Source organism: Leiobunum rupestre, chromosome 10 (genome assembly GCF_980474605.1).
Source record: "Leiobunum rupestre chromosome 10, qqLeiRupe1.1.hap1, whole genome shotgun sequence".
NCBI lineage: Eukaryota > Metazoa > Arthropoda > Arachnida > Opiliones > Sclerosomatidae > Leiobunum > Leiobunum rupestre.
Window position 1 is genome coordinate 15,008,859 of NC_143393.1, and position 25,178 is coordinate 15,034,036.

The 25,178-nt window shown below is 40.2% G+C and overlaps 4 protein-coding genes across 4 annotated transcripts; 1 reads left to right on the forward strand and 3 right to left on the reverse strand.

Annotated features, from left to right (window-relative positions):
• Nucleotides 1-1,586: 1,586 nt before the first annotated feature.
• LOC149924810 (uncharacterized) lies at nucleotides 1,587-6,770 on the reverse strand. The gene is made up of 3 exons (XM_090161354.1): nucleotides 6,693-6,770; nucleotides 4,341-4,491; nucleotides 1,587-2,135 (listed from the first exon to the last, which is right to left on the reverse strand). Exons 1-3 carry the CDS (start codon nucleotides 6,733-6,735, stop codon nucleotides 1,823-1,825), a joined length of 507 nt encoding a protein of 168 aa, XP_090017480.1. The 5' UTR covers nucleotides 6,736-6,770; the 3' UTR covers nucleotides 1,587-1,822.
• Nucleotides 6,771-8,893: 2,123 nt separating this feature from the next.
• Nucleotides 8,894-17,853, reverse strand: LOC149924811 (uncharacterized). The gene is made up of 2 exons (XM_090161147.1): nucleotides 17,340-17,853; nucleotides 8,894-9,352 (listed from the first exon to the last, which is right to left on the reverse strand). Exons 1-2 carry the CDS (start codon nucleotides 17,450-17,452, stop codon nucleotides 9,001-9,003), a joined length of 465 nt encoding a protein of 154 aa, XP_090017273.1. The 5' UTR covers nucleotides 17,453-17,853; the 3' UTR covers nucleotides 8,894-9,000.
• A 927-nt stretch (nucleotides 17,854-18,780) lies between these two features.
• LOC149924812 (uncharacterized) lies at nucleotides 18,781-20,083 on the reverse strand. Its single transcript, XM_090160268.1, has 4 exons — nucleotides 19,917-20,083; nucleotides 19,723-19,849; nucleotides 19,170-19,669; nucleotides 18,781-19,116 (listed from the first exon to the last, which is right to left on the reverse strand). The coding sequence occupies exons 1-4, from the start codon at nucleotides 20,065-20,067 to the stop codon at nucleotides 18,890-18,892; spliced, it is 1,005 nt and encodes a 334-aa protein (XP_090016394.1). The 5' UTR covers nucleotides 20,068-20,083; the 3' UTR covers nucleotides 18,781-18,889.
• Nucleotides 20,084-20,374: 291 nt separating this feature from the next.
• On the forward strand, nucleotides 20,375-24,602 carry LOC149924813 (uncharacterized). Its single transcript, XM_090159726.1, has 3 exons — nucleotides 20,375-20,528; nucleotides 20,595-20,724; nucleotides 20,859-24,602. Exons 1-3 carry the CDS (start codon nucleotides 20,465-20,467, stop codon nucleotides 24,403-24,405), a joined length of 3,741 nt encoding a protein of 1,246 aa, XP_090015852.1. The 5' UTR covers nucleotides 20,375-20,464; the 3' UTR covers nucleotides 24,406-24,602.
• Nucleotides 24,603-25,178: the final 576 nt, after the last annotated feature.

The window sequence follows — 25,178 nt, forward strand, 5'->3', positions numbered from 1 at the left end:
TATTCTACTTGAATTATTTCAACGTGATAATTTTATCTGACTTCTTAACTTGATTGATCTAATAAGCGTACCTAATTTCAGCTAATAAATTGTCAAACGATGAGTAATATCCGGTCTCGGTTCCATTAGTGGGTGTATAGTATATTATAAATTAAATAAAAGTAGACCAGACATCATAAACTCGATGTATAATTTATTTATCTTAAAAATCAACGCGTATTACAAAGCTTTAAAATTCAATATATATAAAAACGCCAATGTTTAAATATTTTTTCTTAAACTGGAAAATTTGTTCCGTATCGTTGAAATGGCAATGTAAGGAATCGGTCAGGCTATGTCGGAATCATTTTAAATCTTATCTATCAATGGCTATTGACTATATTTGATTTCAACATTTTAGATCTTTGCTCTACTGCATTTCAATTATTATTCAAGCATAGACGGAAAAATCGTTTGCTTTGATAAAATATTAATAAAATATCATAATAAAATGGCGTAAATTAAAGAAATCAAATTATCAACTTGGCAGGTTTATATTTATACAATATCATCTTTAAATAACATACGAAATAAAACGTTTACGAGTAATATATTTAAAGGGAATATTGACTCAAGAGGAATTTTGGCGGGAAAATGTGAAAATATGAGTAGAATTGTAGTAGCAACAAGAATTCCCCTCGAATCATGTAGAGTTACGGCTACATATTCTCTATTATCCTGAATATATTCTTGGTAGCGCTTATCGAAGCTTTTAGTAGAAATGCTTTGATGTTTTTCCTACAATAGTCCTTTAAATAAAATATCATTCATAGCTGATTATAGAGTTTGTGCTGCTGCGACTGGACATATAATTGATTTGTGTATGGTTTATCTATATACTGCCAAAGCTGAGAATTTTCTATGAATAGATCTGGCAGCATGTTTCCACAGGGGGGCAAGACAGTCAGAGAGGGGTTTATTTAACCACCGATTATTAAAGTTAATTTTAATTAGATATACCGTGCCCGTTTTCAACTTGGTAAAAGTGTTTAGTTCATTATAAAAATATGCACATTTGACTATCGTACTTTAAATACAATTTAAAATTAATCGTTTAGTTTAGTTTAAGACTTTATCGCGCAAGTTTGCTTTTCCATAATTCCATAATCAAAACGTTTCGGAATAGTCGATACGAGCGGCTTTCTAGAGCCCACGATCCTCCCAAAAAGAGTCGGCCAGCGCCGCGAGTGGTAGAAAAATGAAGTGTTGTTGTTCGGCACTAAAAAACCGAGTTAATATTCCCTTTAAAATAATTACTATTAATTAATTAAAAGACGAAATAAACAAAATTATTACGCTCCTCTACGCCTTCTCACCACACACGTTTTATTGAACGGAATTAACTTCTTTAATTCCTCTATGCAATTAAGGAACGTACTTAGGTATCTAAGAACGTTGAACTAAGGCTCTCCTAGTTCATTCTCGATTGTGAAAAAAATTACTATTTAGCTTAACGCTTTTAAATGTTAGTTTATGTTTAATTATACGCTTTTTATAGTAAATATAATTTTTTTTTAAATCTTATATTTTGTTTATGAACATGGGTCATTCAATAACTAAAATGGCATTACAAGCAGATTTTCGGTATAAAGGCATGGCAGTGGGAATATAATGTTACCGTCCAAGGTTCTTTGAAACCTAAATACGTTCTTGATAATAGCGAACTTATTCGCAACTTTTTAGATTTTATAAATGGATTTAACAATCTTGAAATATATTTTTTAGAAAAACAATACGTTAATACTTTGTTCGTTGGGTCGTGTTTAACTCACACGTCTGTCCTTTATCCCGTAATTATTAATATCACGAGTAAATTAGCCAATAAAGTCAGGCCGGGTTTGAGGAGGGGGGAGGACGCTCCATTCATGTCCTTGATTTCGTGCATGGTCTTCAGGTATTCGTGCAACAGATGCCCGCAAGCTTTGGAAGAGATGAAATTGCAAATGGTGTTGCCCATGTAATTGGCCTCTTTGTTGATGGTCTTCTGGAATTCCCTCTGACGGACTTCCACCAACCCTGGAACCCTGTATTCGTTGGGCTGGCACTTGGCTGCCGTGTACGAGTGGATGTAACAGTCTTCGATGTTTTGAGATATACTGCAACGAATTATATTTCAAATATTACACCTACCAAGAATGCCATTATTTCTACTTAAAGTGTTGGTTGCACGAAAAATCGATAGTAATAAAAACGAATGAATGCGGGCTTGTTTTGAAGCCCAGGACGTTCTCTTTCCAAAAATGTCATTGTCGAAACAAATTTCCAAGTGTATTAACTTTGAGTCCGAAACTGACCTTTTTCGCTCCCCAAAATCCTGAAATTTTCGGCGAATTTTTCTCCTCCGTAGCACGAGCATTTTGGGGCAAATCAAAGCTGTAGTTTTATTCCTAAAATAGAAGGAACTGAAGTGGAGGGATTCTGTTTACTTGTAGAAGTTTTCAAACCAGAGGTTTTTAATCATAATATTAGGCCAATTATCGAAATAACAATTTTAAGAAGAATTTACAAGGAGCCTTCGGTTTCATATCGTTTTTCTACTACGTAGGCTTGTGTATGCCTATTTCAATTACTACTGCGTAGGACTTTTTCCTGGGTGTTAAATCAACCTGCTTTTAATCCCAGATGTAAAGAAATGTATTACAGACAATTAGCCAATGATACGCTTCGCATTTTCTGACGTCATGGGTGCCGAGAAGTCTGGAAATTCGTCGAAAAACTCGATTTCCACCATTTCGACTTCTTTTTATAATAATTCAAAGACCACTTAACCGATTTTGATGAAATTTTCTGTACTTGCTATAAAATGTTTGCTCTTTCTAATGAACCATTAATTAGCTATAGCTAAAATTTCGTGCAACCAACACTTTAAGGGATAATGACTGCATGTTACGACAATTTTTAGCATTACTCCCAATCAGGCCCGTAGCCAGGATTTTTAGGTTGAGGGGAGCCGCAAATCCCTAAGGGGGCACTTGGAGGTCTACACGGGCCACACTGGCGTTTGACATTGGAATACGTGGTTTAAATAAATATAAATTAAATTTATAATAAAGGTAAATCGAAGTTGAATTTCCAATCAGATTAGTTTGGTCTTAATTTCTTTGCGCTTTTACCTCAAATTTATCGATACTTGGACTTACAATTACTTGATTAATCTCACGCGAGCCGATAAAATGATGTAAACTGAGAACAAATTCTCCATAAATATAAATAAATAATGTTTTTCTTATAAATTAAATTTATTGTAAGCTTTTCCTACACAAAATTTTCGATTTACCACGTACACCGTACATTAACGTAATAAAAGCACGATAACATACTTTCTCAATCACCCTGATCAATGATCATGTACTTTCCACTAGTACAGTTTTCATTGGTTAGACACTTTAGCGCCTGCTGCCTTCGGAAGGGGAAAATTCGGAAATTGTCTTCCCCTTTCCGTAAAACGTTCAGCGTAAAGGTTCGGCCAATGAAATTTGTACACAACACTGCGTTAACGTGTTTAAAGGCTAGCTGCGTTCTCCTTGTGTTTGTTGCTCCTAGACTTCCAATGGAGCGATATCTTGCAAACATTTTCTATCAATTAATGTTTTATTTGGGCTTTTAAACCTATACATTTAACTGATTATGTAGAATACTGCGATTTAAAAAATCCGAAATATCATAAATACATCTCATCTAGTGCTTCCAACCGATTCTAAGATAACAGTTGCGTTAAATCAGATATCAGATTATTTGTATTTAGGTTCAGTTATTATCAGACCCATTGATACGGGTCAATATGCTAAACTTATCTGAACTCATTTTAAACTGACGTACAGATGCCGCACAGTTATCGATTTTACAAATCTTCCGATTAAATTTCTTTCGAATTTAAATAACTTTTTATTTTTTATTGTGACTGTGTTTAAAACGTACTCCCCCAAAATGGCGACTAGGGCCCATCAAGAACCAGAGCCAAGCAGGGGCCCACGCATCACAAGGGAGAGGGGATGTTGACGGGTCAAAAGAGCTCGAAGCCTAGGGGCCTTGCCACGGGTTAATACGCCATTGGTTATCAGACAATACAACAGATGACCTATCGCTGTTGGAAGCACTATGCGTCGGTATTATGTTAATGTACGGGTGATTTAAAAATATCTTATCTTAATTACTCTACTTAGCACATACAGAGGATTGTGTGTACCACAATGTCCGTGCTATCTTGTAAAGTTGTCCAAAACGCGATTCATATTTTAATCTTTCTATAACAGAAAGAGACGGTTTATCTTCGAAATATTTGACGAGAATGTCATACTGACCAGCATCCTTGTCGCTTGGGACTGGACAGTACATCAGCTCGGTTAATATTGAAAGCCCTTTCGAAGGCCTCATCGCACATGGCCATTCCTCTTCTAGCCATTTTGGGGGCGCACACGTCGGGATTCTTGTTGTTAGCGTGTCCGGACACCACTGAAAACGCAAAAAAAAACACGCTAGGTACAGTAGTCCGGAAAATATACCTAACATTTATCCTTAAGGCATATTCACACCTAGGAGCAACAAACGCAAGGTGAACGCAGCTAGCCTTTAAACACGCTAACGCAGTGTTGCGTACAAATTTCATTGGACGAGCCTTTACGCTTCACGTTTTACGGAAAGGGGGAAGACAATTACCGAATTTTCCCCTTCCAACGGCAGCAGGCGCTAAGGCGTCTAACCAATGAAAACTGTACACAAGAAAATGCCTTCTCCTTGTGTGAGGTGCTATGTGTGTTGCTCCTTGTTCACACGAGCCAACATTTTTGCAAAACATTGTCGACCAATACGAGTCGCAAACCAGGTTTCTCCGTGCGAATTGATAAAATATTTTGACAACGGGCTGGCCGCACAAACGCCAGTAATTGTTGTTTTTATAAAGAACGTGGCCTCCTTGTTTGAATGTAGCTGCTACGTCACAACTTTAACTTCGGTAATATTACGAACGCGCGCTTAGGGCGCGAGAAACCTCGGATTTTCACGTGCGCGTGCAAACCGCACGTGTCAGAATTATTATAATAAAGCTATGACCATAGGGATAGAAATGAAATAGAGCAAAGATTACCGCGTTAAGGCACCCCTGTTTTTGACCGGGAAAATTATCCCCCCCCCCACGCATGTATGAAAGCGGAGATGGGCAGAATTTGCAACGCCATCTATCCTTCCTTTGTTTACATCAAATGACAGTTGATTTTCCAAAAGGCATAATGTATTTCATTTCACCGCGCGTCGATGGCGCCTCGTAATCTGCCCATCTCATGGCTTCCTACATTGGCGAAAAGGGGGTCGGCACTCGCGGTCAACTTCGCCAAATACAATAGTGCCTCTATTTCGTATCTATCTCTATGGCTATGACATCGTCATGTAAAAGCCACATAAAAACAAGTTCGGCAAGCGTAGCTCCAAATATGTAAATCAAATACTTTTCGTACACATCCTTTTGATTACGCAAAACTAAATGATAATATTAAAATTTAACACCTTTATTAATATAAATAGATCTATTATATTGTAGAAAATAGAGGTCGGGGATGGTTAACTTTTATTCAATATATAAAGCTCTCAAAATTATTCGTAAAACGTTTTGATCAAGTAATTTATATTTCTGTATTATACGATTAATTTATTGATAAATTTGTAAAATTAATCGGAAAAACGACTTTTTTTCGATAAAAAGCTAAAATTTTACGAATGATACATGTTTTTTAATCATTTTCCGAAATATTAACCGGTAAATTTCTTTGTTTACATTTTTTTCCCGAAAAAAATCAATTTAAACATGGATAATGATTAACCGTTACCGACCTCTAGTAGAAAAGCTATTTTTGAAAGAATTTCGCGTTATTTTCTTCGCCGGTCCACGCGCGAAATCTCGACAACGTTTTCGAAAACGAAACCTTTGGCACGAAAAGTCGAAAATGTTGACCTTAGGTTCCGTGAAACTAACTTTTCCGAGGCGATTAAAGCATACACCAGTAACTTTTCTCGTTCCCACTATTCGAGCCAGGGGAAAATAAATACATTCTAAGGTTATTTCCGCCGTCGCCTGTTGATCAGCGACTCAACGTAAAAAAGGCTTTTTACAAGACTAAACCATTCAAATTGCGAAAGAATACGTTGCTTATAAATCCTTTATGTTTATAAAGCTTCCATACAACAAAGGTCCAAAAATAAGTGTATAATATCGCCTACCTAAAAGCACGGAGCTTCTAGACGCTCCATGCTAAAAGTCCCCCCTCCTTTACTTAATAAAAATGAAATAATACACCGTACAAGAAAAGCCGCAGGGTGTCAGCCGACGGTTCGGTGCTAAAAGCGGGAAAGGGTACAATCCGCACCAGTAAGCCGTAATCCAAATTACACTGTAACGTCGTACGAGAACATTTTTTGCCCCTATTGTTGAGCGACGTAGAACAGTGGCCAGAAATCGATAAGAGAGGGAGTGGAAAGCGGCAATTCCCCACTGCTACCTGCTTTTTTTCGTCATTCGTTTCTCGCACTGGCTCCCGCCGTAGCTGTTTCTTAGGCGCTCCATTTTCCCATCATCAAATTCTTTTACGTTTCCTTACCTTTCACCTCACTAGCTGTGAGCTCCGCAATGAGGCTTAGTTGAAATTTAAAGAAATCATACTCACCAGGAACTACCAGAATGATTCCCAATAAACAGTACGATGTCATCTTCTAAATTAAAAATACAATTTTGTAGAATTTTGGAGATGCTTGGAAGGCTGATTCGGATGGTACGTTAGGGTGCTATCTGGAAGAGTCTTGGCTGGTGGGTTGGATATGGATTAAAGGGGGTTTGGGTTCAGACTGAGCGGCGACACTGTGGGCTCCTACGTGGAGAGTTCCCTTCTCAGTGTGGTACGCGCTTCCAAGATCGCAGCCACGGACCAAATGGAGAGAGAGACGCGAGAAAGCTCGCCTGGAGAAGCCCTCTTTCGCGCCAAATCGAACCGCCGTTGGGGGCAGCCTTAATGGTTGCTTTTATTTAGGGCGTATGACGGGGGTAAAGGCTGAAACGCTGGATGTTTCGCTGGAATGTCAGATTACTCTAGTAGTAAGATATGCGCGGATTTTTTGGAAAATTTATCATTTGGGAAAATTAAAAGATAGTTTGAATTAAGAGTTCAACCGCCCGCGCTGATTTCGCCCACTTTTTGCGAGAACTTATTTCGGTAATTGTAGTTTTTAATCCTACGAGGAGCGTGGCAATTGATTTTGATAGTTTTAAATGTGGAAATGGCGTCTTCGTGGGACTTAAGTCGTATATTTAGATCGTAAAAATATAATGCAGTATTTCTTACGCTCCATAAAGATAACTCAAGTTATAAATCTGTTATAAACGTATTCGTAGTCGTATTTACAGATAAATTACAATAATATCGAATAGATGTAGTATGTAGGCTTATATTGATAACTTTTGAGAATAGGCAGAGAAAATTATGATGGACTGCAAAATATGCTCTATTGGAAAGGTTAATATCAAAAATCGACTGAGGTCTACATTGATATAATTGTAGGGAATATAGTAGCGAACTGCATTTGAAGTAGAAACGATACCATCCCCCTTTGAAAAACTATCTTCCCACCGATTTCCTTTGAAAAAACTATTTTCCCACCCATTCCCTTATTTTACCATCCATTTCCGTTTAAAAAATTATCTTATAACCCATTCCTGTTGAAAAAATTCCCTTCCCACCCATTCCCATTGAAAAAAATCCCCTTCCCACCCATTCCTTAGGAAAGAATCCCCTTCCCACCCATTCCCAAGGAAATAATCCCATTCCCTCCCATTCCCTAGGAAAGAATCCCCTTCCCACCCATTCCCGTTGAAAAAAATTCCCTTCCCACCCATTCCCCATGAGAGAATCCCCTTCCCATTGAAAAAATTCCCTTCCCACCCATTCCTTAGGAAAGAATCCCCTTCCCACCCATTCCCTATGAGAGAATCCCCTTCCCGTTGAAAAAATTCACTCCCCTCCCATTCCCGTTGACAAAAATTCCCTTCCCACCCATTCCCGTTGACAAAAATTCTCTTCCCACCCATTCCCTATGAGAGAATCCCCTTCCCGTTGAAAAAATTCCCTTCCCACCCATTCCCGTTGACAAAAATTATCTTCCCACCCATTCCCTATGAGAGAATCCCCTTCCCGTTGAAAAAATTCACTCCCCTCCCATTCCCGTTGACAAAAATTCCCTTCCCACCCATTCCCGTTGACAAAAATTATCTTCCCACCCATTCCCTATGAGAGAATCCCCTTCCCGTTGAAAAAATTCACTCCCCTCCCATTCCCGTTGACAAAAATTCCCTTCCCACCCATTCCCGTTGAAAAAATCCCCTTCCCACCCATTCCCTATGAGAGAATCCCCTTCCCATTGAAAAAATTCCCTTCCCACCCATTCCTTAGGAAAGAATCCCCTTCCCACCCATTCCTTAGGAAAAAATCCCATTCCCTAGGAAAGAATCCCCTTCCCACCCATTCCCGTTGACAAAAATTCCCATCCCACCCATTCCCTATGAGAGAATCCCCTTCCCGTTGAAAAAATTCACTCCCCTCCCATTCCCGTTGACAAAAATTCCCTTCCCACCCATTCCCGTTGAAAAAATCCCCTTCCCACCGAAAATAAGATATCAATCTGATTCCCACCCATTCCCGCAGCCTCGCCCGCAGCATTTCCACGGTTACAGTGGTAAATGATTAAAAACTTTTTACACGGCTCTCTAAATATTTGTAAAACTTACTTGCAAAGAATTTTCAGTAGTTTGAAAGTCACGAGACACTCGAAAGAATTGAGGCATCATGGTTATTTTTAAAAACCTCATAGGCATATTTTAATGATCACAAATATTTTCACAAAAATACAGAACCATTTTTGTATATTCACAAGTGGTATAAATTCAAGTCGAAAAGGTCTCTCTGTAGAAATGTCCGCGTCGTCTCAGGTCTTGATGGTGGAGACGGTAATCGTGTTGGGCCGCAGTCCGATGGGCTTGACCGAGTCGAAGCTCTCGACGTCTTCGCTCTGTTGGGCCACCACCGAACACCAGTAGATGCAACCCGAACCGAGAAACACGACGTTGGTGAAAATCAGGACGACCACGACGGCTCCGTCGACCAGGTTACCGTCGACCTTTCCGAAGCGACTGGCGATCAGGACGATGCAACTTCCCAGCATGGCGATAAAAGACACGGTCAGCAACAGAGCTTCCAACGTGATGAAATCTCGGCTGTTGAACTTTTTCACCGTTCGGGGAACCATGCGAGTGGCTCGAGCCTCCAGCGACGAGAAACTGGTAAAGAAACGCTATTTTCAATTCCTTCCTTTCAACCTCTTTCCCAGACCAACTCCGCCTATATAAATACCCTCTCACCCTGACGAAAACCCTTTCGGGCTAGGGTCGCCTCTACTAAGTACACTTAGTCCAAGACCAGAGTAGAGGTTTTGAGAAAGCCATTTCGTAGATAAAACGTGGGATATTGACCGGTATCATTCTATTTATTTTTATTTACGTTTTTATCTATGTCCGAGAGTGTACGAATTATTGAACCCTCTATTGAAGCGATTTCTCTAGTCGACGCAGAAAACATCGTTCGTTGAACCGGAACGCGAACGGGTAAACGAAATAAACTCACTTCGCATTGAGAAGAAAGGCGTCTCCATGACAACGACGACATAGAATTCTTATAGGCGGTATCTCCGGTCGCGGTTGAGGTCTAGCGGCTCTGGCCTGTCGATTGGCGGCGTGCATTTCCGCGGATGCTTCTCGCCACTAATCGCGGTCGCATTACAAACCCTGGAATGGAGATTTTGACTTGAGGGAATTCGCGAATGGTATCAAGAAATGCGCGCCTGAATTGGTAACGTCTTAGTCGGCGAAATTGGCTGACGCGTCTACTTGGGTAGCCTAAGGAAATGGGGTCCACTTCGTTCTAATCGGATTTTGGGAGCCAAATGGTGACTCTCACACGACCACCGGATGTAACAAAAGGGGGAGGCGTGGTTACGCCACGCGATCCACTTTTGGGGGTTTAATACCCGTTCTAACGGAAAGTATGGGCGCTCTTCCTTTTGCCGGGTTGACCGAAGTATATTCAACCATTCTCGAAGACTTTACGTGCTCGCTTTGCGGAATTTTAGACAATGCTATTATAGTCAAGATGCCGATAAACGGAGTCTATCGATTCTACTTAAAACGATAGAATCCTTTTCTTAAAATTATTCATTTTATTAGCGGAAACGTATTTTTTAAAGCGAGTACAACCTCCAATCTTCCGTCATCACTTATCGTGGAGCGGCTGATATCTCCTAGCGATATTTCAAAACACTTTACAGCAGGACCTAAACTTGGAATTTATTACTACGAAAAACTCGTTGTCAACTTTACAGATGCGAAACGGAAGTTACTAATGCGGATTTTGAAAACACGCACAATTTATCGTGAGTTTCTGGCTTCGACCATCTGTAATATAGTTTAGCTAGTACCTCGCGATCACGAGATTTAGTTTCCATGGCAACCTTATCAAAAGCACAAAGACTATTATAATTTTCCTTTTACGGTCCAATAATTGTGTGTTCCGTGTGAACAAGGTCTCATTGAAATTTATTGTAAGATCGCCTACAACCAAAATTATCACCGAAATAATATTCAGAGTTAATGGGTAATCAAGGTTTAAAGCAAGTGTCGGCTCTAGGTGAAGTAGCTCTTTTTTCAACAGATGTCGCTAACGTCGAAATCAAAACAAGAAGCTGAAGCTACATTTTGACCCAAAAGGCGGGACATAAAAGTATGCTTCGCTTTGATTGGCTCGTTTGTAAATTTGTCAATAACTTAATTTATAGTAATTGTTTTCAATATATTTTATATGGGATATATAATTTAGGTTAAAGTTTACTAAGTAGATTAAAAGTTGTCTTAATATAATACTCTATAATGGCTCTCTGACGTCGTTATTGTTTCGCTATTTTGAATTTTAGCTTCCGTTCCCATTAATAGATGGCTCCACGCTCTCCACGCTCTCCACGAAAGCCATTTTTTTCGATAGATTCGGATAGATTCATGGCCATCTCTGATAACAGGGGCCTTTTCATAATACAGGTGGCAATGATAGAGCCGACAGTTGCTTTAATTCATCGTGAGAGCCCCCTAGTGTCTAAATATGTGTACGGCGAAATGTACTACCTAATTTTATTTTTTTCGACACTGACTGACTCTCTCGATCTCAGCTCCGACTTGAACCTGCAACCGAACTGAGAGGTATATAATCTTCGACGAATAATTACTGGACTCGAAACCTAAGCAAAATCCCCGGTTCCACAATTTGCATCGCCCGTCAGCGCTCCTACCGAAAGAATCGCGAAATATTTCTATCCTAATACAAAACACGTGCGTAAAAATGTCAGATGACCTTCATTCCGTCGTCTGCTCCGCAGTGGCGTAGCTGAGAACTCAGAGGCCCCCCGCAAAAATCTCTATGAGGCCCCCCTTTTTAATATTTTTATGGTTAGCGGGGCCCCACCCGAAGCTCGAGGCTCCCCCTGAAGCTCGAGGCTCCCCCTGAAGCTCGAGCCCCCCCCCGTACCGCGGGCCCTGCGGACCATCAGCTACGCCACTGCTGCTCCGCTGTTTTTAATAGAAGTGAGGCTTTTGGAATTTTAATAGGCTTTAGATTATTCAGTAATAATTGTATTGAAATAAGAATGAAAAGGTAATGATCTAATTAATTTAAATAGGTAGTTCGCTTTAATGTTTTGGCATATATAGCTTGTGTGAAGGTTTAAATAGATTATAAATTTAAAAATGCCTAGTCAAAATGGAAATAAGGTGTAAGCTTTAACCAGTTAGATAGCCCTATAGCCAGTTAAAAACTAAAAATTTATGGCGAAAACCGCATAATAAAATATTAAGTGGATAATTTTTAATAAAATAAAGAAATTTCGGGAAATTGAAAAGCGCGCGTCCGCTGAGAAATCGGTGTGACAGAAAACAACATAAAAGCGCGCGCTGCTGAAGACGCGAAAGATTGGTTTTGCACGCGCGGCGCATTCCAGTTATATGAGACCTAAGCCTAAATGGCGCGATTTTAAAAGTTAGGATAGTTCGCAAATCGCTCACTAAGGTGCTGCTGGCGCTGGCGATACACCTTAAGATGGCGGCGAAAATTCAAACCCAAATACTTGGCGTTATTTTGCGTTTCAACGTTTTAGGCCTAAACAATTTTTTCAAGACAAAATAAGGTACGTCTTGTTGATCTTTTGATATGCAAATAAGGCGATATTTGGAAAAGCTTGGCCGTTCCCCTTTAAGTAACTTTACATTCTTGATAAATGGACAAAAATGTAATGCTTTATGATTATTTGACTAAAAAAAGCGGGTGACCTCGTGCTTTCAGCACGATGAGTTGGCGTTAGCGTGCAACCTTGGTTCCGAGTACGTTTTTTGCGTATCGCTCGAAAACTCCATAATTAATCTCGCAGCTACTGCTGTAGCGACGCGAAGGAAATCTATTAAAGATCTTTTAGTTTTCTCAGTCATTTGCGTTTTCGGTTTTCTTCCAGTAACGCTCAAAGAAAGGAACTTGTTTTTAAAATCACAATACCCCATGAAGTACGTAGCGCCATCTAAGTACGTTGACATTTATATTTCGGAAATGGAGGCTCGATAAAATACACGTTTAACTATACATTTAGCTCATACTTCAAACTCGTGAAATTGAAATACAAATTATATATTTCACTGATTTTTCAAATTTCTATTTGGTGAAAAATATGTCGGGGGAAATAGCTACACATCTCTACGAAGTGTACATTTTATATTTTACATTGTAAATTTTGTATAGGCGATTTGACGGAAAATTCGCGCACATTGAAAATTGCATCGAGGCTATAAAGGTACATGTTTCATTGTATTGACCTTGATGGACATATCTGCCGTAAGAACTATGTAACAAACTTTAGTTGGCCCGTTTCTACAAATCTTGAATAATATCTGCTTTCGAAAAAATGCCGTAGATGGCGCTCAAATAAATACTAAATTTGCGTACGGTAAACGCTACGTTCAAATTACCTAAACTTTGTTCCGCGTAATTGGTTTAATTACTTAACAAGAATGTATACGGGTGTACTGAAAATATTTGGCAGCCTCGATCATGATTCAGCGGCTCGGGACATTTTTTTATTAAAAAATGTATATAGTTAAAACTTAACTAATAAAATGTATAGCTCTAAATCTGTATTACTATATTTCTTATAAAAGTGGTCTTTATAATACCTCATCCGTCAATGAATTCATCGATAAATAAATTTAAGAAAATCTCTGTGTGCATGGATCAAGGCTAGATCATTAAGCCTTTCTTGGTCACATGCAGTGCCGGATTAAGGACTAGGCCTACTAGGCACAGGCAAAAATATTTTTAGTGTATATGAATAAAAAAAAACGAATAACTCGCCGTCTGCTCTAAAATGACGAGCAAACGTTATCATATGACCCGTGGCGCCATCCATTATTTTGAAGAAAAAAAATACTTTTGTTTGATAACGCGTCTTATTTGAACGAATCATTGAGAGATAGACGGCGCCACGGGTAGAATGATAACGTTTTCTCGTCATTTGGGACGCCGATGGGAGCAGACGACAGTATTCTTATTTTTAAAAACTTGTTTCGCGAAATACTGAAATCCGACGTTTTGATTGGACCTCTAGATTAATATTCCCAACTCAATGGATTGAAATAGCTCAAATTATGTCACTGTAAATCCGTGACTAGTCACTGAAAAAAATCAGTAAAAATGCATAAGCCCCCACCAAAATCTGCCTACTTACACGTTCATGCATTACGAAGGAATTTTAGGCTGTCTAGATAATTGGGTAAAACAGGGTACATGACGACGCGATTTAGTGTTTGGACGAACCTAACGAAATACATTTGATGCTTATTTAATCTGAATGTTACCTGCATCTTCAAAAAGACTGAATTCGGACGGTGAGGTTATAGATCTTTCCCTGGTGGTTATTTAACCTCAATTGTATTTTTGTGGGGGCTCTGCCCCAGTATGTTTTTCCCTGTTGGGGCTCCGGGGCGGTCGCGAAAAACCGCTAATTAAGGGACGTGGTCTCTCTCTGTGTAGGTGGATAATATGAAATCATTAAACCAGAAGCTATAGCTGCAGCCACATTTTCTCTGTTAATATATTCTTTGTTCTGTAAGTGTGTTATCAATAATGCGTAGAAGAAACTAAGAACTAATAACCAGCGACTTTTAAGGCCCTTAAATTAAGTGGACGGGTTACAATGCGTAACTACGTAAGATAAAATTGTCCCTGCTGCCATGATATTATATTTCTTATAAAGGAAACGCCCTAAGACTGTAGTGCCATCTGGAAAATATCAAAGTTTAATCTTTTCCCCCGATCTGATTGAACAGTCAAAAATAGGTAGAAACTTGATTTAATTTTTACTCACTGGATGAAATAACATTATTTAAAATGATAAAAATTAGAATAATAACAATAAATAATAATGATAAATTATTACTTATAGACTACATTTTCCACGAACTATATGAATATGTAGAGACTATAGGTTGCCAATTAATTGTTGGAGTTTGAGAAGTATTTTCGTAGTTCTTAGTTCGATCTTAGCGTTTCTGTGGTCAGTGGCGTAGCTAAGACAACCTAGGCCCCCCCCGCAAAACTCTTTTCTGGGTTTTAGTCGGTATCTAGCATATTATTTAGTGTTGTAATTCGGAAAAATAAAAAATTTAAACATAAATTACTTTTTAAGGGTTTTTAATTTTTTTTTAACTTTTTATCGATACAGTAAACAAACTAAACATACTATGATACTACAAAACATTAATAGTGTTACTTTGTTAATCAGTATAAAGCTAGTCTAGAGGTTTAGTTTTACTTTTAGATTTTAAATTTGCAAACAATATTAGACTAATCATGGAATTAAAACTTTTTACCTCTCCGAGGGGACTTTGTACCCTGGAGGGGTTATACAACCACCGTGTCTGTCTGTCTGTCTGTGGGTGGGTCTGTCTGTCAGGTCTGCGAACGCGTTCGCATTTTCGGGGCAAAGGGTAATAACTGCGTACCCAGTTTCTTAGAATCAGGGAAAAGGTTTTTCCAAAAGCGCCCTCTTTTTGTCATTGGGTGTAGTATAATTTTTTAATCGGCCTGGATTCGAACCCGAGCTCTCTTGCACGACAGGTGAGCGTTCTACCGCAGAACCACGGATACAGTTACACTTCACTGAAAATTAAAAACTCTTCCGAGGAGAGGTATATTTTGGCTTGCCAACTTGTTTATATTTTATTTCTGAAAAATACGGAACATTTTCCGGAAAAAAGGCCTCGGTCATTTTCCGGAAAATATTCCGACTTACAACACTAATATTATTAGATAGGAATTTAGGGGCCCCATAAATCACTGTAGCCCACCTGCATTGCGGGGTCTGCGGTGGCCTTATTTCGTCACTGCTTGGCGTTATCACTATAAAAGGCTGGTTCGATTCCCACGTATTGTTCTAGGTATGGCGACCTCAGAGGAACGAAAATATTGGACGCTTAATCAACGGCAGTTTCATTTCTTCGGGAAAGCTATTGACACTTCTGCAGAAACCCAATGTGCCTCTTAGCTTTTAGGATTCAAATCGATTTTTATGACCCCGTTAAAATGGATCCCATGTTGTCACGTGATAGCCTTCGGAAAACACGTCGAAGGTTAAGCCTTGTCCTACTAACTTACCAGACGTAAAAGGTCCACCCACCCAAATGTATCCTAACCTAACTAAAGGACTTTCAATTCTTAAAATAACCCGAAAATATTACATAGCAACCACTGATCACGATTAGATAGTATCAGAAATATATAATATATTTTTTACGAGAAAATCATTCATCAAGATAATAAAAATATTACTAATATTACCAATAAGTATACACGGTGTTTCAGAAGGTTATGCCAAAATTTGAAGGAGTTGTAGGGGGTGAGTTGATAAGTATGCCTTTTTCCAAATTTTCCTACGATGAGTTAAAAGAGCGCCAGAGAGCTTCAAAGTGTGGCCTACTAGCTGCAACAAGCGCTAAACCAAGCAGCAGGGAAACGCGAACATTAAGGTTTGGGTTTGTGTGATAGGTAAAATAGGACTTTGTAAGCAAATCGAGGTAACCAGCGTAAAAAAGTAAACTTAAACGGTATTTAAAGTCCCTGCTACTTGGTTTTGCGCTTGTAGCAGCCTACTTCCAGGGGCTAGAAGGCCACACTTTGAAGCTCTCTGGCGCTCTTTTCACTCATCGTAGTAAAACGGGAAAAAAAAACAGGCATACTTCTCAACTCACCCCCTACAGCTCTTTAACATTTTTGCATAACCTTTTGAAGCACCCTGTATAATAGATATCTGTGAAATAAATAATGTATGATCTTTCTATAATTACAGAGGAAAAATACACTTTTAATATAAATATAAATATAGGCCGGAAATTTTAATATCCTAGATGGACACTTCTTCCAAATAATATATCATAAACTTCTGATATTACCAAATAGATTTATGGTGCCGCTTATTTCGTATTTCATAAGTAAAATAGAGACATAAGTATGACATTGAACAGTCAGTCCTTAGTCATTGGTCGTACAGAATGTCATTTAAAAACGAGTTGGGAGAAAAGAACTTGACTAAATAAAAATAATAAATTATAATAATCAGCTAGTCTAATACCCAAGGCACCACCTTAGGCCCAAGTCATCTGGCGACTTATAATGCCTTTAAATAGGGGGCCGGGTTACAATGCGTAGGAGGGTGGTGGCAAGCCCTTCATGCCACGCGAGCCAAGAGCTCCCTACACTAACTATTACCGTTACCGAGGGGTAAGACAGTCTCAGATAATCTGTAGTTTCTGTACACCGAGTTCGTGCATTTAGCACTGTTAAAGATACATATTTTCAAGAGTTCGAGAGTTCTAGAGTTCCATTTAGCACTGTCAAAGGTACGGCAGTGTACACCGAGTTCGCAGAGTGTCTTACCGTTACTTACATAATGCTATATGTTACTTAAGCTACAATAACAGAATAATAATAATAATAGTTAGCTGGGCTAACACACTTGCCTTTGAATCAAGCGGCCGAGCTACAATGAGTAGGAGAAAACTCTGGTATTTAAAACCGAAACTAGTAAAATCTTTCACGTATTCTGAAAGAGATCCCCAAATTGAAGAACAAATAGCGCGGCGTAGAGAATGCGAAAGGGGAGGAAGCGTTAAAATGAAGATGGCTTACTCGGGTTGGGTGGTGAGCACTTTGGCGAATTGCCAGTCACGTACTCCGGACAATTTGGGCATTTTCTCGTTGAACTTCTGGAAGAAGCTCTTGTCGGGCATTTCCTCAATCATGACGAAGATTCTCCAGCGAGATGCCTGAGCTACTAATGTCTCGAAATCCAAACCGTGACTTAAGTACAGTCACTCTCAAACCCGGTTTCAACGAAAAACGGTCAAAAGTAAAGTCGCTTGTTTGAATTTGTCACGGGATTTTGAGCCTCGTGAGTCCAGAATGCCGGTACTGGCGTAACCTGCTTACGCGACAAGTTGTCAATGAAGAACCTTCGACTTAGAAGAGAGTGGTACGGGTATACTGTGTCGCAGCAACATAACCTGTAACACTTATTGATTGGCATTTCCTTTTGTCCAGTTGTTGTCCGGCAACGCTTTCTTGTCGGCCCCCGCGTATTGCATTCCCCTCCCGCTTCATTCCACACGCATTCGTTTTCACCCCACGCTCGCGTCAAGTTAGATACGAGTCTTAAGGCTGGTTCACACGGGCTGTGTTTTCCTGATTTTCTCTATTTTCTCGTTGCACCGCCTTTTCCCGTTATTCTAGCTCATGGAAAAACGACCGTACACACGGATTAAATTTAACGGATTTTAATGTTGAAATATTTTTTTTTTCCCGGTTTTTAAACACTTTGAGCTCGACCAATCAGTGAGCGTTACGCTGCCACGTGATATGAGGAGCGATTTTGAAAGTCTGTAAAAGTAGGCTTACGAATTTTTGCGTCTATCACGTGACGGCATAACGCTCGCTGATTGGCCGAGCACAACGCGCCTTAATAAAAGGTCCTCAGTTTTCTCGTTTACCAGTAGCGCTGCTTGTGGTAAAACCCGGCAAACTATATCCGTGTGTACAGTGGTTTTCCTGTGCTCCAGAACAACGGGAAGTGGCGGTAAAACAAGAAAACCAGGAAAACACTGCCCGTGTGAACCAGCGAACACTTTACCCTACGCTATTCACGAACTACATTGCCAACCTACCAAGTCAACCTAAGCCATCACCGTACGGCATTCAATTACATTTAAAAGGGACCTTACTATGTGTTTTCGGCTTTCATTATTGAAGTTTCCGCTCTTCGTTCATAGATATTTACAAGCTTAAGACGCTACAGAGCTTTCCCAGATCAATACAAAACCTGTATGACTACGCATGCCGGGAAACGTACAATTTTCTTGTCTAGGTTATTATTAAAGAAAATGTTTGCAATTGGGTTTTGAAAGAAAAATATTGGCGGGACTGCAGTCACGAAAGCAATATTCAGGCGTCACAAACAGCGAATGGAATATTTATGATTTTACCCATAGAATAAAACCTTAAGGAAACCCGGTGGAAGATTACGATGATAATTTCCTCAATCGTAGATAGTAGTAGTATTCGTAATTCAATAAAGTAGCTTAACAAACTTTAATTTATTTAAAAATTAAACGGTTAATTAATACGTTAACAAAAATTTACAGTAGAAGCGCAACATTAGGATTATGATTAGTATGTATAACATGTTATTCAAATAAAATAAACAGGGTGTAGCCAAATATATTAACGAAAGCCAGAAATAAATTGACTTCTATGAGGTAGGCCGAGTTATTGTCGACCATGGCTCTCATTTTCCTGGTGCCTTCGATAAAATCCGACGTGTCCATCGCCGTCTCGTTGGCGAGAGTGTCCTCCTCTTGGACGTTACCTTCCTCTTCTTCAACCAAAATTCCAATTTCATCAATGGTGGAGACTAAAAACAATTTCTTATTATATCTTTACGAAGCGATTAAAATAATTCGTTACCTCTAGAAACCACGGTGGTAGTGTTTAGGACCAGCCAGTTAGTGGGAGAAGTTTCATTAGACGTTGTGACCTTTTCGCTCGTAGATAGTGTTGAGGCTATAGTTGGCGTCAAAGACGTCATCGAGGTCAAGGTCATTGAGGACGTGTCTTCCTCCGAATTGTCGACACTGGTCATATTGGCGAAAAGTTGGTCGATGTCGCCTTCGTCGCTATCGTCCGCGGTCTCGGACGTGTCATCATCCGTAACTATCTCGTCGTTCCAGTTTAAGCCGTTCCATTTCTTGGGTTTCCGTTGAATCTCCACCCCCGCAGTCGGTCCTGATTTCCCATTATAAGACGCCATCAAGTCTTCGAGATTGGACAAAATTTTTCTGGTTTCTTGTTCAGAGTCGCAAGCACCCAGACAAAGTTTCTTGGGGCGCATATTAGGCTTGTCATCTCGCCCGCAACCCGATTTCGACAGGGCTTTGTCCGTACATTTCTTCCAAGCTTCGCTGACGCTGCGGAAATTAAATCTGGACTTATGCGTGACAAAACTAAAGCCTCTACTTACCAGCAATGTAAATTTATCGCCGTTGTTAAACCAAATTTGTTGTACGTCACGTTGGCCAGTCTTTCCTCGGCGTTGGAATGGCAAAAGTTCTGTAACGCGGTCGCTAATGTCTGGTTGCAATCTACACCTATTAAATAAGACAGATCAGATTTTACACGCTCGCCTGGTATTGGCTTCTTGGAGGTGAAACTAACCCGAAGGGGGTTCGGTGCCATTGATTGATTTCATTAAAGTGAATATGGACAAAACCAGACCGACAGTAACGGCAATTCCTAAACAGGCGTACATTTTGCGGTCCTTCCTTATGCGTTTTTCCAGGTCACGCATGAAGTACGACTGATACATGATTATAAGGCGTTAAAAATATTATAACAATAATAATAATCCAACAGGAGGAATTTACCCCTGGCGGTCACGATGAAAAAATTTACAATAATCATAAAAAGTAAGAACAATAAACTTCATTGGACATTTTAATTCAACCAGAATCAACGTAGCTTTTAAAAATATTATGATAATCATTTTGGGGATTTTTTAAAGGTAAATAAAACAAATACGTTCTTTCGAATTTAATCTAATTTCACCTAAATAAAAAGCGTGATAGATACCCCTATCATAAAAAATATCCGAATGCGAGGTTAGAATAGCAAACGTCGAATCTCTTAGTAATCATACAGCGAGAGATCGTCTTTGGGGTCGGATACTGAGAAGTTTTGTAAAGACGCCGTGAACATTCTCAATCATGAAAAAGTTATTATTCGCGTTTCTCGTGTCTTTCTGCCAAATATGCCGAAGTATTGATGATGGTAAATTATAAGATTTTAATTTGGAACTATTTATTAATTTATTTAACGTAGCCTCGCAATTTTTAGGTGGACCAAATAGCCCTTGCGTCGTGACTAGAGCCATGACTGTCGCGCCGTTCTGTCAGACGGCCCTCCTTGATACTCTAGCCGTTTATTCCGCGCGTCACATTCAACATATCTCTACGTTGTCTTGCTGGTATGCTAACGTTATTGATAAGTCTATTGCTTTTAGCGGTGTATCTGAAGTCGGAAGTGTCTTCCTAGTCTTTTTTTAAACCTTTTTGTTTGAAGAATAATGATTACCATTAAAGTATCACTAATATGTTTCAGCTGTCGATTCGGTCTCAATCATTGCCTCGCTGTCGCTTTTCGAGTTGGCAACTGCACCGGGCGTGAGGAGGATCTCAAAGTTGCTGTCACCAATATCATAAGTCTTGCCAACGACCTACTTAAACAAATGGGTGACGAGGAATGTCCACCACGAGAAGTACTTGGGGACAAAAATGGACTCTGTCAAGGCCTCTTCGGCTACTTCAACTCTGCCATTCGCCAAATCCAAAACGGAGAAGTCTACCGGAGCTTGGAGAACATGAGCAAGGAAGAAGCCGAGACGTTACTGGGACAACCGCCCCGAAGAGGTATCTTCTCCTTACTAGAGGAATACGAACCGAAGGAACTCTTTGAAGTGTTGAGGAAGGTGGAAGGAGACGGAGAGAACTTGAACCCAGAAGTTGCCAGAGATATTCCCAACGAGAAGACCGCGGATGAAACTGACTTCCTGTCAGAAAGAGGATCGAGATGCTTGTCACTAACGTCTTTTCCGAAGTTTAACTCATCAAACCCTAAAGATTCCTGGGACGAAATTGTAACACGTTACAACGAACTCGTGGCCAATTCCACCAGGGATTTCATGAAAGCCTTTAACGAGACCGTAGCTACGGATAAAGACTTCTTCAATAGGAGTCGTATCAACGAGACCTTATCAAGCAGAAGAAATTTAGAAGCATCAGCTCTTCAGCCTTTAAACGTCATGAATGACCGCTTGCCGATAGGAAACGTTACTTCCAATAACACCATTCTCGTCAACCAACCTTCGGAGACAAACGACGATACGGCCCGTGGTAGAAATATCACGAATGAAACTCCAGATATCAACGCCATTCCTTCAAATAACTCGAGGCCACCATTTCTCAACTTCACCTCGTTTAACGAATCTAACCCGCGTCTGGATGGATCAAGAAGCCTGGATGATGCGGATGGTATCTTTTGGAATATATCCAACCGCAGTTCTAACGGTAGCGAATTGTACGATGTCTTGGACGACTCGGAAATCTGGATTTTTGTTGAAGTCGTCACGGCTTTAGACGTAGCTGATCTGGATTCAAGATGTGGCGTCAACCCTACTGTGTGGCAACAAGTCGTGACTCAATTGAATTCAACGGTGGACCCTCTCCTCAATCGAATTCTAACGTCCATGTCTAACGCGAGCGGCCCTTTGAACAGAAGCGACGTTTCTTCCTTCGCGAGAAACCTGGATGGGTTCAACCGCACCTCTTGTTCTCAAGTCAATGAAACTCTAACAACTTTCATGAGATATTTCTCCAATAGCTCGGATTTGAATTCCAGTACGGAAGCGAGGTTGCAGAATCGATGGAATGAAATAGTCAACGACAGCCTTAACTTCTTGGAACGGGTCAATGACACTCTAACGGTTGCGGACCAGCACGAGCCTCGGGATGCCAGAAGTTTGTTATCAGACTACAACACCTACGTGGAAGAATTGGAGAGACGGTACAATGAATATCTGGCTAATATGACTCGTTACTTCGATAATCTAAAGTGGGCACCCCTTCCAAGCTTCAACGTGACGCCATTCACCGCAAACTCTTTCCCGACATTCCAAGGTAAAGCGTTGGATACAAGTTTAAATTCTTCGGCAATGAATGCTGATCTCTTCAGCAATTTGGATTCAGTTTCCGACCAAGATAGCTCCAACGGCAGTTTCAGTTCTCTAGAGAGAATCAATGTTTCGAATACGCATGAATCTCGGGACGCCAGGAACTTGGGTTTCACCGACTTCAACTCTTATGCCAAAGATTTACAGAGACAATATAACGAATCGCTCGCCAACATTACTCGATTCTTCAACAGTTTCAAATTACCATCGCTCCCGAGCTTCAACATGACGCCATTCAGCGCGAGCCAATTCCCGAGCTTCAACATGACGCCATTCAGCGCGAGCCAATTCCCGAGCTTCAACATGACGCCATTCAGCGCGAGCCAATTCCCGAGCTTCAACATGACGCCATTCAGCGCGAGCCAATTCCCGAGCTTCAACATGACGCCATTCAGCGCGAGCCAATTCCCGAGCTTCAACATGACGCCATTCAGCGCGAACCAATTCCCGAGCTTCAACATGACGCCATTCAGCGCGAACCAATTCCCGAGCTTCAACATGACGCCATTCAGCGCGAGCCAGTTCCCGAGTTTCAACATGACGCCATTCAGTATGATCCAATTCCCGAAATTCGAATTACCGCCGTTCAACGCAAGCATGTTTCCCAGCTTCAACTGGTCACCAGTAAGTTCTGGTAGATTTGACGTGATTCCTACATTGGCCGTTGACTTCAATTCCAGTCGTAATACTACCACCAACAGCACGCGTTTAGGCTCTAGAAGCCTGGATGATGATCTGGAAGATGCCAATGAGACTGAATGCACCAAGATGGAAGAGCGCCTACAGAGTTTTTCAGGGTTCAATGACACCGAAAACGAAAGTTTTATCTTAAGAAACGACTCCGATTTCTCTGAAGATAACGTTACCGATTCCGCGGTAGATCACGAGGTATTACAAATATCAAGGCTGGAAGAAGGCGTAAATAGTAGCTCACAAGGCTTCAGCAAAAGACTACCTCCTCCCGGTACGATTATCAGTGTCCTAATACCACTAAACGACGCGCACCAAGATAATGGAACGGATGAAATTATCCCGGAGTCGAAATTGTCTAATGTTTCTAACGAAAATGCTGACTTCAACAATTCCAATGAGTTCGCTTCTTTCAACATCGTTATGACCGTCCTTCTAAAAGAAAACAATACCGAGATCGAATCTACGGCAACCAACCAATCGAGTGTAACTGAACCATCTCATATTGGAAGTATCTTCAGCGTCTTCGTATTACGTAACGACACGGATGATGAAAACGACACTTTCTCTTCGAACCAGTCACTTGCCGGTGATGTCTTGGGCAAAAACGAAACGATCCTAATAGACCTGGACAGCGTCCAGATACAAAATTCTTCGAATGCAAGCGTACATTCCGTAGACCACGAGAAAAGAGGCAGATCTCTGAGTCTTTGGGACAACGGCTCGGATTCGAGGAACCGTATTAACTACACCCTCGTTTCGAACAATACGTCTTCGAGGATAAATTCTACGGATTTACTCAATGAAACTTGGCCAGTCTTTCACTCTTTCAACGCGATTGAAAACGTCTCGAGTTTGGGAGATTCATCCGAATCTGAAGAAACCACTACTACTGACGACGAATCACCCGCCACCAATTTGTCATCGGAAAGAGACGCCAGGCAGTTTGCCCCGTTCAATTTCCCCACCATCCTAGCTCCTTCAAGTATCCCCACCATAGTGGCACCGTTAAATTTCCCCACCATCTCGCCTGATAACCAAAATAAAACCACATCATCGAACCCGTCATCTTCAACGTCGGTAAACATTTGGACGCCCAAGAACTTCGACCCCAAAGAGTCAGATCTGTTGAACGCCTTACGGGACATCAACGAGTCTTCAATTGGACCTTCGCTCGCCCAATTATTACTTATCGTTAATTTGTTATCGTTAATTTTAATCAACTTTTGATTTGCGTTAAAAAGTTAGTTTCGAAATTTAACCGTTTAATTTAAATTCGTTTTGGTTTTTACCGTGTTTTATTGGTGGAATTTACGCAACGTTTTCGCCACCTGTGTTTCGTAAAAGGAAATATTTTTACTTTCTGAATTAGATACTGTTTAGTATATAATAGAATATTTTTCAATAAAATTCGTTTCCTTTGGTAATTTGGTTTTTGGTTTTATTAAGTTCATACCTTTTAAGTAAGCTTACGCTCGTAGTTTGGGTAGATGGCGAGATATTTCCCTTTTGGTTTCCAATCGATATCCACATCTCTCTCTCTCTCTCTCGTCTCTCTCTCTCTCGCCGCGCTTCCGCTACACCACTTTACCACACGACCCCAATTAATATTTCACCACGAATGTATCGGATTATTATTAATTGAAGTTTATTCACTTAGCCTGGTTTTAAACATTAGAAAGTTCGTCGCCGTTAAAACAAATCCACGTATCTTTTCGGTGGCCTTTTTGAGAAAAATGGATTTGTAATTTTGCAGAGACTTGTGAAATCGCGTGATAGGTTTTTACACGCGAGTTAATTTTATAGTTAAATAATTTCGTTTCAATATTGAATTTATGAGGATTTTAATTAAAAAATATTTTGCTTAAGGGGAATTTTTAGAGATACGTTGTCTCGAGTCATGTAGTGAAATAGGTGCTGACAATAAGTAAGGTACGTGCTTTTGCGCGAAATGCGTTGCGAATATCAAAGATACGTTTAAATGTTTTCTCGATAAAAAAAGA